The sequence below is a fragment of the Genypterus blacodes genome, unplaced genomic scaffold (genome assembly GCF_046128005.1).
Source record: "Genypterus blacodes isolate CSIRO-AG114 ecotype Tasmania unplaced genomic scaffold, CSIRO-AGI_Gbla_v1 ptg000007l_1, whole genome shotgun sequence".
NCBI classification, from domain to species: domain Eukaryota; kingdom Metazoa; phylum Chordata; class Actinopteri; order Ophidiiformes; family Ophidiidae; genus Genypterus; species Genypterus blacodes.
The window spans coordinates 4,586,729-4,602,500 of NW_027466821.1; the positions used below are offsets into that span (position 1 = coordinate 4,586,729).

Consider the following 15,772-nt stretch of genomic DNA (forward strand, 5'->3'; position numbering starts at 1 on the left):
CTCACCTTAATGACTGCATTTGCAAGTTTTTGCAAGTTCAGTCAGAGTTCATATGAAAACACGTGTACATTGTTAAAACTAAAATCGACCCTGCAAACTCCAGGGACCTCTTGGCAGTTCTTTCCAAATGTCTTTGACACACAACTGTTGTTCCAACATGACATAACATGATACGTGTAACTATTTTCAAGATATTAAAGGATTGGTAATGGGATTAGGACTAGTTCTGATACAAATTCATGGTACAGATTCAAGGTTATTCCTGTCTGAATGGGGGAAGAATATGAGCAAAATGAAGTATCAAAACATGGCAAGGCAGCTGCATTTAGTTTTATATTGTACATTTCAAACACAAGGCCATTCAAAGTGCTTTGCAATGGCAGAGAACACCTTTATAATACATAAAATGAAAGAAAATACAGCAGAAGCAGCACAAGAATGACAGGAAAGTAATTTTTATTATCATTTTTATTTGACATAGTTTTATTTTTATGTTATAGTTTAGTTTTAAATATAGAAGTTACACCTTAAGCATTCTCTTACATATCTGGACTTTGATGACATCACCAGACCTCCAGTTTAGCTCAATACAACTTCAGCCTGAGAAAACCTCTAATTAGCCTAATTGTTAACACCTGTGTGGGTCTTTGTATATTGGCACACTGTGCAACAATGTTGACCATGACAACAATACCTTAACTATCCTATTTACATTGTATTTGTTAAAGTGGTCTATATTCAATATTGTATTTACAATGTATTTACAGTTTGGACCAGAAACAACGTTCCAGTGCAAAATATTGGAGTGGGAAAAATGTGGATGACGCAGATGACGGTGGTGAGTTCATTGTTCACTTCTGTCTGCATCCTCATGTTTGGCACCGGCCCATTTTCACAAGCCTGACTAAATGTGTTTGTATATGTGATACTGCTACCCTATTTACATTCTCACTTTTCTCCAATTGTTAGTTTGCTCTTCTACAAACACAGATACATAATATGTGGATCTCCCTTTCACCCTTTAAAGCAGCATTTTGTTTGTTTTCATGTGTGCAGAGTTTACGTGAGTGTTGAAACTGGGCATTAGCACTGTGCATTTTTGGAATTTTGTGCAGCTGGTTTACTCCTCAGTCCCTCCACTTCATCAACCATCCTGCCTCTCATCCTGTCTGAGGTATGGTATCGTTTCTTTGGTCTCGTGATGTGGCGACTGCTCACCTCCCCTACCGAGCTGTGAGTTTTTCCGGCTGAATCAGAGTAATATTCCAGCGCCGTCCTGCTGTTGGGAGTAATGCGGCTGCTCACACAAACACATTCCATTCAGTTGATGGACCAGACCTTACACGTACACACATACACTCAGGCGCACACACCAACAATTTGCTAAAAGCCTGTTGCAAATGCCAAAGAGAAAGAACACACATATATTCTTCTTCCAAATAGCATGTGCACATAGTTGTTCGTCCAAAGCAAATTTTACATGCAGAAAAATATTCATAAACAAACTGTTGCATGAAGATTTTACCGCTTTAATTAAGAATGAATAAACCGGCTCAGAATGTTTTCTGCTCCGCTTCATTGGAAATAAAAGTTGATTAACCACTGCAAAATTGAAATTGAGTTCTTTAATGTCTTTTGTCGCTGCTTCGTGAAGCCATAATTATGTTTAAAATAAGCATTTGTGAATGTGCTTGCATGTTTTCTTAGGATTCAAGTATTCTGTCTTCAGCAAAACAATTCTATGAAATACTTCAAAGAGTGATAATCCAGTTAAATCTAAATACATACTGCTTATCCAGGACTGGAAAACTGAAATTGCAGTAGTTATAGAGTCAATATACTGTTACTGTTGGGACATTTTCAACTATGTGCAAAATTGTAGTAGAAACAATTGTCTTCTAATCCAATATGATATGTAATTATTATATATGCGGATGTTCCTTTGCTGTGTTGTTTCACTCAGGTCAGAATGCTGCTAACCATGTAGTAAAACACAGAAACGCATGTAAACACATTTTTAATAATCACACATATTTCTACCTTTAAACGATTCCCTCCTTCTGTTACTGTTACTATCATAGATATACATTTTGCGTGACTTGAGATTTTTTCTCTGTGCTGATATTAAAGCAAATGTGTGTTATAAGTCATATGCATGGATGAAATTAATAGGTGTTTCTGCCCTTCATGTCGCCTCTTAAAGTATCTGTAGGTGGCGCTCTTTTTCTTTTGCCTGGTCTTGAAAGATGGGAGTGGCTGCTTGTACCTCTAGCTGGATATAGGTTGAATCACTGCGAAAAGCAATCTTTGACAGAAAGAAGAAAAAGTGCTTCTTTACATGAAAGTATATCAGATGATTATTTGTGTAGTCGTTCATGTCTGACAGCTGCTGTGTGTGTGTGTTCCTGAATGAGTCTGTCTGGCTGCCCAGCAGCCTCTGGCTCTCCCCGCCTGCTTTCCAGTCCAGGTGGGATCTCTTAAAGTGGCGTTCTTTGGCGTGCCACTGTGCTTGCATAGTGCCTGGGAGGCGACTCCTCCTGAGCTATCACGTTGAGGTGATGCCCGGCCCTTCGTTCAGCGGCCTGCAGCTTGTCCTGCAGCTCCCGCACCTCCTGTTTGGCCTTCTGCGTGGCCTTGCGTGCGTTCCTGAGCGAGCGTTTCACTTTGCGAACTCGCTCCTTCAGCTGGCGGTTCCTCCTCTCGGCCACAGTCAGGCGCTCCATCAGCTTGTGGCCCCGCTCCTCCTCCTCGAACAGAGCTCCCTGCACGGAGGAGCACAGCAGCTGGGCAAAGAAAAAGGAAAGAGACACAGGAAATTACCAGAAAGTTTGGTTACATTCAATGATCATCTGCTAACTCCAGGAACAGCGCCCTCTAGCTGTTGTGTGCTAAAGTTATTATGAGTCGTCCCCATTAAGATCTAATTTGTGATTTATTGACGTTTAAAAGGTACTGCAGCTTGAGACCAAGTGAAACCAATCAGAGCCTGTGGAGGATTTATGGACACACACTTAAAGAATGAGAGTAATGTGTGTATGTGTGTTTACAGCTCGTTTGTTTTCTTAACGGACTAACCAAACTGTTGTAAACCACCAGCTGCGTTCTCGTCTGCGGGTGCTGCAGTGTGGGAGCACTGGTGACATCACTTTCCCAGCAGCCTTCTCTCTGATCTTTCTAACACACTCTCTCCCTCGCTGATGCGTTCCCTCCCTGATTGAAAACCAGACAAACCGCACACACGTGGAAGAGGGAGGACGAGGAATTAAGAGTGCTGCTCCTGACCCTCGGCACTTATTTATGTACGCTTCCACTTCAAAAACATGAGGAGGCTTTACTCTGATTATGTACGTATATGGGTGTGTGTGTGTGTATAATAGACCCCTGTGCCTCTTTGACAGTGAGGGTCAGGTGCTTTGATGTTTCAGGGGCCCTAATTGGTAAACCTGAGCTGACCTGAGCCACAGAGGTTAACAGGGGTGAAAGCCCTGACAGCCCCAATGTGAGAGTGTGTTAACATGTATATACACGTTCATGTGTGACTGGGTGTGTGTGTATAAACACGCTTTGTGAGAGGAACCTCTTTAAAACCCAGGCAGGATTACCAACTGGGTAAAGTGGTTTCGCTGAGCCGGGGCCCCAGATCTCCAGGGGTCTGAACGTTGTTTGTTGTAGTTTATCAGATTAGCGACCAATTGGCGTGGAAAGAAGACGACTGAAAGTAACATCAAATTGGATGATTTAATCAGGTTAAGGAACATTTCATCAGATTAGCGAAAACTGTCTGACAAAACATACATGGGCGTATTAAACTGCAGTTCCTCTAACAGCCACAAGATGCTGGCTCCAAGAAAACCTTAACATCTCTACAAATTCTAAAATTAAAGCATCTACAATATTCAGGTTTTAACAGGTATTAAACCATAAGGTGTGTAAGTCTGATCAGTCTTAGCATCACACTTAGACCTCCTGATTTAGCTTCACACAGGCTGCACAGTGGCACCTTTTATGTGTGTGCACTTTTACTGATGCTTTTTGATCGTTTTGGAATCTTTCAACATCACTTAACTCAAATTCAACAACAGGCAATTTTCCCCAAATGGCGCTTAGGCTTTGGCTGCTTTTAGACGTAGGGCTGACAGATGTGAGCACACAGCAGGGAGCTTTGAGTCTGTGACTGCAGAGGCGAGATGGATAACAGTTCTGCAGCTTTAGAGAAGATAAGTTATAACCATATGCTGGATAAACATTTACACATCTGTTATTAAATGACCAAATATTTAGTTTTCATCAACTCTACACAGAAAAAGAACTCTGACTCGTATGTACACACTTTCATGTATGGAACATTAGATTATTCTATGATGACTAAAAGGACATAAGACAGGTGTGTGTATCTCCAGGTTGAATTTAGATCATAATTCTTCTTCATAATTCTTCCTGACTGCACCAAAGTTTTGTTCAGGAAAAACAGATTAAATAACAGGACGTTTTACATTTTGAACTCCTCTGATGCTCATTCGTAGGAACACTCTCAGTGTGATACGCCAAACACACACACGCACACACGCACGCACGCACGCACGCACGCACGCACGCACGCACACACACACACACACACACACACACACACACACACACACACACACACACACACACACACACACACACACCACCTGTGAAAACATCCGGATGTTACCTGCCTGCTGTGTAGCATCATCTGTCTAAACAGAGCTTACTGGACTTGTAGACAAAAGCACACATACACTCACACACACCGTGGCTTCTCTGACCCACACTATATAAGGGATGCAGAGAACCAAAATTAAAGAGGAACAAAAATTCATGTATACACCTGAATGGACATGTTTAGTTATGTATATTTAAGTCTCGGGGCAAGTCTAGGGGCAAACAATTGATTCATACAAGATTCTACAGAGAAGAGGACCATTGCCAAAGCATAATAAGTACTTTAATTTCCATTTGCTGTCCATGAATGTCTGGATTGTGACCTATTCTCCATGGAAATATTTGTTTAAAAAGCTGTGCGTTTGTGTGCCATCCCGATCAAACTTGTAGCTATGACATCACCACATCTATTAACCAATAACACAGAGGACAGGAAGAACAACGTGTTTCAGAGGAGGAGAAAATGACTAGAGCCGAGGGTCAGATGAGTCACGCTGTGTGTGTGTGTGTGTGTGTGTGTGTGTGTGTGTGTGTGTTTGTCCTGTTAGACCCGAAATAATCATTTATTCATGCAGTCTGATTCATTGTTTGAACATTATTCCCTGCCTTTTGGTTCTTCTACTATTTGACAAAGAGACTGTAACCTCCCACTTCCTATTTCAACCATAAATAGATAAAAGTGCTTCTACACTTAATTAGCAAATTGAATTCCAAAACATTTCTGTGATGGCTGACGAGTTAAGCATGCTTTTTGTTCAAAAATATCATTGTAATAGGTAAAGTAAGACAAAATAGGAAGAAATTCAAGACTGCCTTTGACTCCAGTGAAAAGCTGCTTTGAGAGCTGCTGATAAGAAGAGGCTGTGAACAAAAGCTAATTGAAGCTTTTGGCAGAGGAGCAGAGGTGGAGGAAGTCTCTTGTCTTTGCTTCTGGAATGGTGTCTGGTTCCCACGCGGCTCAAATCAGAAGCAGACCACGTCCCGACCCTTATTTTAGGGTTGTTTTGTATTCTTTAAGTCCCTCAGTGGATTGAAAGAATGATGGAGATGAACTAAAAAAAGCACCAGACCAAAGGGAAGTTTTTTAGTTTTACTCATACATACTCTTTGATTTGTGATAGCAGATTGATTCAAGCTCAAAGACTTGTATCCACCATTTTTCCTCTTGGAGTGTGAAATGGATGGACGCATCGCTCCAAAAAGTCCTGCAGCAGCGACACCTGTTTGGCGTCCCGCCTTGCCTGAAGGTCACGGGCCGCTACATGCACATGCATGCTTAGTATCTTTAACCTATGTCCTACTCACATCTTTGACCCCAGAACTCAAAAGTTCACATGCTGGATGTCAAACTCAAAAAGAAAGAGAGAGGAAGATCCTGGACCACTGCACCTTCTGCTCTCTTCACTTCAGTCCCCTCAAACTGCTCTTAATGCAAATAGATTGTTTTGGGCACTACAAGACCTGAGTATTTTACAGTAAAGTTCCTATATAAAAGCTATGGTATAGTATAGAATGTAGTTTTAGCGCAGATACATTTCTATTGCGTCCCCAGCAGCCGTGTCCCGTCTTGTCTGACTCTGACCTTTTGGCTCGGCTCAGTCAGAGGAGGCGTGATAACAAATGAAGCGCGGCCGCAGACTTTCCTCCTCTCGGGTCAGCAGGCCACATTAGTTCATACTGACACAGATCCAGGCTGCAGACCGACACACTCCCAAACTGTTGCACCTCATAGATGTGGATCTCTGCTATTTGACCTATAACCCCAGGACGGCCTATATCCTGTTAGCCTGAGGGACCAGACAGACGGACCTCGGCCGATCAGCAAATGCTTTGATCTCCAACTGGCTGAGACATGATCACATGTGCCCAATCACATGCTAGGAATCTATGACTCCAAGTCTGAAATCAATTCTAGCGTGTGTGTGTGTGTGTGTGTGTGTGTGTGTGTGTGTGTCCTTGTTTTTTCAATCCTACTGAGGATTGAAACAGTGGCAGAGACATTCTCAATTTACTTAGTCAGTCTTCTTTAAAGGGCAAATTTCAGTGTGGTGTGGTAATAGTGTGTTAATGGTGTGTGTGTGTGTGTGTGTGTGTGTGTGTGTGTGTCCTGCACTGTGCCAGAGAGTAGTTAAAATACTGTATGTGGTTTGTTGCACTGATCCTCACTAAATTCCTGTCAGCAGAATCACGACTTAATTCCAGGACTAACAGTCTACAACACACACACACATTCACACACGCACACATATACACGCACATGCATGCACACACGCTTTCCTATTTGAGCTATATGAGAATCAGCTTCAGATCATGGAGCAGGAACATCACAAATAACCAAACACAGGGAGGTCAAAGGTTAGAGCAGCAACAATAGCTGTTGGTAAACTGTCATCTCCATGGTAATGAGATGATATCAGGTTTGTTTACATCCTCTTAAAACATGGCAGCCCCCCACCTACATGACTGATATTTTAAAGTTCATTCTGTTCAGAAGAGAATGAGGATGTAACAGGAAATGGCACGTCGCCCTGTTTGAGTTTGTATTTTCTTTAAATTAATTTGTGAGTTTTACTATGGCAACCAACAATGTCAAAACAGCATAAATGGGATGTCCTACCCTGCTGTCCTCCTGAGTGTCCCATTCAGGGCTGAAGGTGTGGAAGAGTTGGTTCCCTTGGGTGCAATTGGAAAACTGGAAGAGGCTGGAGAAGGTGCGCCTGTACTCAGCTGTGTCGGGGAAGATGGCGTCCTGGAAGTTGACGCCATGCGGCAAGATGTGATAGTTCTCATCCATCCTGAGAATGAAACCAACGAGGGAGGTTTGTGAAGAGAAACAACCCAAACAAAATGATGGAGTGAATAATACTTGATTTTGTGCTGACATCTTCACTTCTGAACATTAGGAGTAAAACCTGAAGCATCTCATTCACACACACACACACACACACACACACACACACACACACACACACACACCATTACACAGTACAGGGGTGTGAGAAATGTGGCCCTTCAGATGGCTGTGTGAACTATTCAGCCTGCAGCTACATGTCAGCTTGTCCGCACCTTCATGCAGTGGCTCTCAAAATCAGCCTGAACATCCAACAATCACCTCACCAATAACAAACCCTTGTTGTTAATTTAACAATTACACATTACATTTAATTCTTATTGAAAAATATCTTAGTTTTGAATATTTTGCCACAATAACAGAATTTCCGGTGATTTCAGTTTTAATTCACTGCAGGAATGTCTAAACTAATCAACTATATGACCAGGGGGCGCTTCAAGTCCCAACAGTGGAACACAAACCACAATTTGAGAAGGGCCGCGTTCATGATTTACAAAATAAAACATAAAACATACAGGCTAACCTAAAATCATCTATTTGTATTTCAATAGTTAGGCAGGAATTTAAATTTTAAAACTATACTATATCGTTTTGTGTATCCAGATGTGTGGAACCTTAGACTCACCTAAGGAAGAAGAAGTAGGAGTAGTTTTCCATCACGGTGTGGGACTGGCAGGACAGGTAGCCCAGGCCGGTCAGGTTGAGTCTGGATCCGGCAGGGACCTCCAGCATGCTGCCCCAAGCCTGGTCACACAGCAGCTCCACCTCCGCGGAGTACAGCAGCCCTTCCTCCGCGCCCTCGTACCCGTACCCGAACGGGAACGGCAGCGCGTTGTACAGGCTGCTCGCCCCGCCGCCCACGGGCTCCCGGTGTATCGCCAGGACCCGAGCGTACACGATCACCTCCGCCAGCTCCGCCCGGCAGCCTTCGCTCAGCGGCCGCCACTCGCTCGGCAACTGGCAGCCGTGCGTAAAAGTGTCCGGGTGCGTCAAAACGCAAAACGCAGCGATGAGGAGAGCCGAGGGAAACATACCGAAGAGACCCGGAATGCTTCACTGCGAGTGAGTGAACAGTGGAAGTTCAGTCAAAATACACGATTGGGAATTCCGTAAAACGGTCAAGGTTCTTGGACAAAAGTTGCATTTAATAAGTGTTCTGTCCGCTCAAAACGTAATATAAGCCACTCTCCACACCGAGGAGCGGCCCCTTTTCTGTCATTTAACTAATCTTCCACTTTCAACGTTTCCACATTCCCAGTTATCTGAAGTTATGTTCAGATAAAGTTCCACACACACCAATCCAACCTGTCTCTCTCTCTCCGTCTCTTCCGATCCATCTGTCTGCTGCTGCTGAGAGAGGCTGCGGCCAAGGCGCACTCACGGTGCGTTCATGGACAAGGTGGGAAGCTCCGACATACGAAGCGTCCACGCGAGATTCAACACGGTGGTGCATTCACGAGCTATTGTTTAGGAAAACTGACGACCCTTTGCGTTTTGTTTGAGTCTACGGTTAGGAGGTAATTTTGTGTTAACGTTAAACTGGCTCAAATACGCATGCCCGCCGCAGAAGACATGAAGCTATGCTGTACTCCTATTCATTAGTGTAAGATTGGACAAAATTTAAAAATTCAGCCACAACACCCATGAGAAGATAAAGTCCACTTTTCAGCTGACTCAGCCTCAATGTTTTTATGTAGTCTGGTTTATTTATATTATATAAGCCATTGATTTACTATTATCCATCCCTCTCCTTTGGAATTGTGCATGTGTATTTTAATATTTTGCATTAAAAAAACTGCACTGGACATTTTAGTTGTAGAAACAAAGCCAGCATCTGTTTGTTTGGCTCACTGAGTCACAACCACAAGTGCTGACTTCAAAACTGTTTACTCAACTCTCAATGGTTCTGTTGCTCAATGGTTAGAGAAGTGGTGAGGTGTCCACAAGGTTCATGTTCTCACGTCTTCCCGGATTTCCAGCACCAGTGTGAAGCCTGAATAAAGGACATTTCTTCCTTCTGCTTATTGAAGCTTGAAACACACATTTTACCACAAAAACCTTTATTTGTACTGTGATTATTACAACACTGAATACAAAAAAAATGGACCGCTAAGAATGTCCTGAGATAACTGGAATAGTGGTGATTAGAGTCATGATCCAAAAATAAATCGGACTTTTACAAGTTCTTGTGTCAGTTGGTGATGATACAAAACATAATTAGGCATGAGCGAAAGAGACACAGTTGTGAATAAAATAAAGAGCGTGTGCAGTGACGGAAACACTTTCATTCCACAGTGTGCAAGTACTGAAATCTCAAAACATTTACCATTACAAATCTAAAAAAAATGTTTAGCTTTTCTGACGCACACGAGCCATAAAAAATTATTTACAACATGATTTCTTTCAAATCGTCCGTGTGTAAAACAATTAATGGCTGGTGAAATAAGATTTAACAAAATATACGTCTGTATTGTTTGGTCAGCATCATATTTCATATCTTACCTAAGAAAATATCAAATCAGTGAAATGTCCTGTGACAAGCACAGATATGGACAAGGACATCATTTAATACTTAAAAAAATAAATTAATCCATCAACAAAATATCATTCAAGATATGCCGGACATTCTTCCTGAGTGCACTTTAAACTTGGCAACTTGGGCACAAAAACTTTCAGCTGGAGCTACAAGGAGAGGGGATGAGTGAAAAGCAATAAACTTAAAGGTTAAAGGTTAAAAGGTTAACGGGACACGTGATTGGTCAGAGGTGCAGAGTGCTGTGTGGTCTGTCTGCTCTGGATGCAAATGTTCCCAGTGTGCTGAGATCAGAGGAGACAGATTAGAGAGTTCACACAGCTAATTCTGAGTGGACATCTGGCATCTGTAAGGTAATGAGTGAGACGCCGATGTCCCTCCAACGGCCTCTAATAGAGCAAACGTCTACAGTCACAGTGAAGGGACGTGAACAATGAGCAGGGTCTTTTCTGGAACAGGAACTCTTTGTCCATCAGTGTCCACCTTGGATCCAGCGGATCTGCGTCGCCGGGCCGTAGCCCTGCTCGTTCTTGGCAGCGATGCGGAAGACGACAGCTGGCCGGTTGGAAGCGGAGCAGTCGATGTGGGCGTTGTCCAGATTGGTGGCACCGACTGTGCAGGACGTCTTGGTGCCGCGGTAGATCCTGATGAAGGCCATCTGTCCCGGACCCTCCGAGCTGGTGGAGCGACTCTTCTTCACTGCCATATACATGGAATACTCCAGGATGCGGCCTGATGGAGATGTAGGAGCCTCCCATGTGATGTGGACTGAATCATTGACCTGCACAGGAATGGAGGGAATGGATGAACTGGAGATGCGAGATTAAGCGGGGCCAAGATCGGTCCAGTTAATACTAATCATAAAAGCTGAACAGAACAGATGTAAAAGATTAAAAACAACAAAAAGATATTTCTAAGAATCCTTCAGACTTCAGTAATATTTCACCTTGCTGATTTTGACACTAGAGGGCGCTCCAGGGAAGCCAGGTTGGCAGGTCTTGAACTCGCTGATGGGGCTGAAGTCTCCCTGGCCAAAGCAGTTGATGCCTGCGACTTGGAACCTGTAGGCCTGACCTGGAGCCAAGTCCTGCTTCTCCCTGCCCTCATAGTCCTGAGGTGATGGCAGCTTCTTCTGGAGCAAAGGATTATGGAAAAGAAAAGGTTGGAGAGAGGAAGTCCAGTTGCCCATGCTTTACTTTCCTTGACGACAAATGCAAAGCCTCCACACTCCTTTGAACTCATTTTTGTTTACCTATTAAGTGCTTTAATTATTCGACTACTATGTTTTCACCTATGAGAGGTCATAGGTTGGAATACATGTCAAAAAGTTCCATACATACTAGAACTGCTAATATTTACAAAGATCTACCAAGGATCTAAATACTGCACTCAGTCAGGCGATGAATCCCAATTACTGCATCATGTAGGAATCACTAATTGCCACAAGAGGGCAGTGTATCCCAGATGTAAGCGTGTTACTGTGGGGGTGAGTGCGTTCAGATCACTTTAATGCGGGTCAAAAGTAATACTGTTTAATTTAGCGTTTAAAAAGATCTCCCTTGGTCACTTTTAACAGCAGAGAGAATGTTATTGATTATCTGACAAATGTATTGATTGATTAATGGTTGCTGATACTGGGCAGATTGTAAAATGGGCTTTTTTTTATTTAATTCATCATTTGCCAACATGTCATTAATTTATATCAATGGTTTGGACAAAAGCAATGTAGCCTTTAATAATACAGATTTTTTGTTGTAACAGTACTTTATAACTTATTTCATTCAGAATGAGTGAAATAGTCAACTAAAACATGTTTTCTGTTTACATTTAGAGAATGTATCTAATGAGATGACATGAGCTCATTTTCACAGAGCACATTGCATATAAGTTTACCCTCGGCTGACTGACCAATGTGCAATGGTTTTACAGTCAGTCAGGACAGATCAGTGCATCTAAATCTGCAAAAACACACATTCTCCCCCTCCTAAATAGCTCATCAGTCACAGCAGGCTACAGTGACAGCAGGTTTTTACCTCTTTGGAGTTTGTGGCTCGGCTGCTGATGGTCGCAGGCGCCTGATCGCCGTCAGGAGGCAGAAAATAGTGTCTGACCTCAGAGAAGAGTGTTTTAAACATGCCGACGTCAAACCACGCTGCCTCATCTGGACTCTGCTGTGCAAATGAAAACAGTCTGATCTCAGTTCAGACAAAGGATAGAGGAAGGAGTAAACGGTTTGTGTGGTGTTGGAGTGTTTCTGACCTGATCTTTATCCACTGTGACTGTGTCTGTCAGAGGAAAGAAACTTACAGTGAAATTACATTCATGTACAGCTTTGGCATTGAGGAACACAGGTTTATTGCTGTGAATCATTACCTGGCTGGTGCAGAGTTGTGTAGCTGATCTCTGTTGTCTCTTGTCCAGCAGCTACAACCGCAACACAAAAAAGTATAAAGTGAAAAGTGTATCAACTGCATCTCAACCTGTCGATGCCAAACAATGCGAGAGACCGATCGCTAAATTTGGCAATAAAGACTCACTGCTGCGCTCCGTGTCTCCCTTCATCTCTCTCCCAGCATTCCTCGCTGCCTCTGCTTGGGTTTCTATTTGATTTGAGCCGTTTGCTGCCTTGGCTGTGGTTTCCCGCTGCGCTGAAACATCCTGGGAGAAAATGCATGTAGATGGAATTAGAGGTTTTGTGGATATAAATATTCTTTACTTGTGAACCATACTGTGGCGCTCTTGCTCTTTGGTTCCTACAGTAATTTGGCGTGTAAATCTACCTGAGCTGCTGCTGCCCTTTCTTCTTTCTTGGTGGCTCCTTCAGAATGAAGACCCAGTTTGACACCTATGGAAAAGATTGTGAAGCAAAATGGAACAATCCCAGATTTTGAGCTCCCATTGGCTGTTGGCAGGTCAAGTCAGAACAGGTGTGCCCCTCTTACCTGCATGGTCGCCATCCTTGCTCTGCTTCTCTCTGCCTGCACCCGTGGGATCAACTGATCCGTCACTGGCTGCGGTGCTGGGAAGACGCAAAGGTTGGATCTGGAGGATGTAGCAGTCTGCTGCAGCCAGGGGGCGCCACGCCACATGGAGCAGGCTGACGGTGGACTTGATGAGCAGCACCGCCTCTGGAGTGGTGGGTCGATCTAGACACAGCATGTGAGGCTTGGGTATAAGTCTTCTGCAGCACTAACAGACTAATCAGATCAATGAGTTCACCAGTAAACGTCCCACCTGTCTCCAGGTACCAGAGGTCCTTGCAGCAGATCTGGTAGTTCCGGCTCTTGCGGTATCCGTCGCGGCCGCTCCAGATGTAAAGCCTGGAGCCCACAGTGACAGAACAGTGTCCGGCCCGGGCTTTGGGCCTACAGGCATACGGGTCGTCAATCTGGGGTCCCTGCTTCTCCAGCTGGGACCGGATGTCATCGTGCCGCTCTGGGCCCAGCCTCTGCCAGCTCATAGAGTCTGATGGGAAAACAAGGCAACGTGTCACTATGATCAGTGTCGTACTCCTGCTGGTTCACTGTGCATCTCTCCCATCGGGCAAACTATAAATGTGAATGTGGGATAGTTTCTGTGACTTACTGACCTAAGTTGAGCACATTTAAGGAGTTGGTGCAAATCCATTCTGCCCCTAAAGCGTTGGGTTCGTCTGTCTCTGGAACAGCGATCCAGCCTCCGAACACATACATCCTGCAGACACAGGGAGAGGGCGTCAATGCCCGTGTGAACAAGTGAACATCTGCTTTAACACAGATACAAGGTTGCTCATGTGCGAGTCTCTTACTTGTTTCCAATGACACTGGCAGAGTGAAGGCTTCTGGGTAGAGGAGTGGGACCCCTGGTTTTAGGCATGGACCACACCATTGTGTCTGAAGGTAGAAGAAGACATTTATGAAGCGGGAGACACCTCAAAGTTACAAGAATGGTTTTAACTGACTTATATTCCCATGTATTGTCACAAAACAAAATGACTTACCAAGGTCAAGCTGCCAGAGGTCATCCAAACGCTCCCCTTGCATCCCACCGAAAATGTAAAGCTTTGGAGAGCCAAAGCCAGCGTAGGCGACAGAGGTGTGGGACTCCCGCGCTGAGGGACCGCCACCCTTCGTATCTGGGACGTTCCAGCCTCTCGCCCCGGATACAGACTGCAGCTCCAGCTCGTACAAATCACTCAAAAACCTGACAATGTGACACAGAAACTGAGGATGGATCACATATTTCACACTACGCTTTAGACTGTAAATAAATTGCAGTGGAGAATTCACAGACAGTGTAAGCAGTGGGATGATAATAATCTGTAGTCTGTAATCAGGATCCATCAATAATATAACTGACTGGGGATGAAGAGTATAGTTTTGTTATGTTATAGTGTTTGTATGTATGTGTACTTGCAGAGTACCGTGGTACATTGCCATTGGGATCCTCGCTGTCATTGGCCAGCCCTCCAAACAGGTAGCACTTATTACCAACGAGGGTGAGGCTGTGTCCCATCCGAGGGCAGGGAGGCAAGGCATTCCTGGGAGCTCTGGGCTTCAGCTTCTTCCACAGCCAACGACTGGCCTGGGAGACAAAGGACCAAGTACAAGAAATTCAAATAGCTGTATTAGAATAACTACTAAATAAATGTGACAGTCTTACCTGAAGCTCATAGAGGCTGTTGGTGTATTTGCCGTACTCCACCATGCCGCCAAACACCAGGATTCTGATGCCATCGCAGACGAAGCCGTGGGCAGCACAGCCGGGTGGGATGTCACCGCGCACCGCAGGCAGAAACCACTGCTTTGACACTGGAACGGTCAGTCAACAATCAGTCAATGAGTCCTTAGGGTTCAGTTGTTTAGATTATCTGCAATCTTCTGTTGTACCACCGGGGGGCGCTTCGTGGTACACAAGTATTAACCAATTATAGTTTGAGAACTACTTTTGAGGTTTAACTCAAAGTTAAAACGCAAATCAGATGACAAGATGCTCACACTCACAAGTCACATTTTTCTACTATATCACTAACGAGTAGAACTGTTTTGGAATGCTTACATTTGAAATGTATCTGCGTATCTATACCTACAGTATAGTGTAACATACCAACGATCGATCACTGCTATTGGTACGAACTGGCATCACATCGACAAAAACGACATGAAATGTGAGCTAACGCGTGCTGTATTAGATTTTTTAATAGTTTATTTAGTTCGTTTGAAAAGCACTTGCACAGCTAGGCAGGTTGCAGAAACGCGATGAGACGGTTGGCTAGTTTTTAATATACCAAGATATTGTAAACAAAAAAACTTTCATTTCATTTTAAAAAATGAATAAACAAAGGTCACTAATATTACGCCAAAACTGTCTAACAAGAACTAGCGACCATTTATGAAAACATTTTGATCTTGCGTGGCCTTCATTAGCTTTGATGCTAAAAACAACTACTAGCTAGCATGCCGTTTCCGTTAGCTTACCGGTGTTGTAAACATGGAGATCCTCCGCTATTCCTTCGTTTCCACCCCCAAACACAATAATCAGTTCTCGTATTGCTGCTGCTCGGTGCCCGTGTCGAGATCGCGGTATCACCCCGGTAACGGAACGAGCTTTCCTCCATTGTGGCTGCTCGGCCCCAGTGGTCATCTTCCATTAGCCTGAGGTTTGCCGCTGTTGACGTTTCAAACAAGTGGGCGTGGCGAAGGGGTCAAGGGGGAAGTCCTGCA

At 43.9% G+C, this 15,772-nt stretch overlaps 2 protein-coding genes across 4 annotated transcripts in view; both read right to left on the reverse strand.

Annotated features, from left to right (window-relative positions):
- Positions 1-1,645: 1,645 nt before the first annotated feature.
- Positions 1,646-8,864, reverse strand: ccdc3a (coiled-coil domain containing 3a). Its single transcript, XM_076151129.1, has 3 exons — positions 8,163-8,864; positions 7,304-7,481; positions 1,646-2,783 (listed from the first exon to the last, which is right to left on the reverse strand). The coding sequence occupies exons 1-3, from the start codon at positions 8,567-8,569 to the stop codon at positions 2,478-2,480; spliced, it is 891 nt and encodes a 296-aa protein (XP_076007244.1). The 5' UTR covers positions 8,570-8,864; the 3' UTR covers positions 1,646-2,477.
- A 726-nt stretch (positions 8,865-9,590) lies between these two features.
- The window catches only part of hcfc2 (host cell factor C2), an 8,121-nt gene continuing 1,939 nt past the window's right edge, over positions 9,591-15,772 (reverse strand). Inside the window, exons 2-16 of one of the 3 annotated variants that reach the window (XM_076152780.1) lie at positions 15,527-15,767; positions 14,712-14,860; positions 14,473-14,633; positions 14,050-14,252; positions 13,858-13,942; positions 13,660-13,763; positions 13,305-13,535; positions 13,013-13,216; positions 12,851-12,915; positions 12,608-12,728; positions 12,444-12,494; positions 12,330-12,355; positions 12,104-12,241; positions 11,017-11,202; positions 9,591-10,851 (exon numbers count right to left, since the gene is read on the reverse strand). In XM_076152780.1, coding sequence (XP_076008895.1) covers positions 10,543-10,851; positions 11,017-11,202; positions 12,104-12,241; positions 12,330-12,355; positions 12,444-12,494; positions 12,608-12,728; positions 12,851-12,915; positions 13,013-13,216; positions 13,305-13,535; positions 13,660-13,763; positions 13,858-13,942; positions 14,050-14,252; positions 14,473-14,633; positions 14,712-14,860; positions 15,527-15,692 — 2,199 coding nt within the window. In that variant the 5' untranslated portion in view covers positions 15,693-15,767 and the 3' untranslated portion in view covers positions 9,591-10,542. Of the gene's footprint in view, positions 10,852-11,016; positions 11,203-12,103; positions 12,242-12,329; positions 12,356-12,443; positions 12,495-12,607; positions 12,729-12,850; positions 12,916-13,012; positions 13,217-13,304; positions 13,536-13,659; positions 13,764-13,857; positions 13,943-14,049; positions 14,253-14,472; positions 14,634-14,711; positions 14,861-15,526 lie in introns of all 3 variants that reach the window. The other 2 variants (XM_076152789.1, XM_076152773.1) reach the window with 2 other exon arrangements.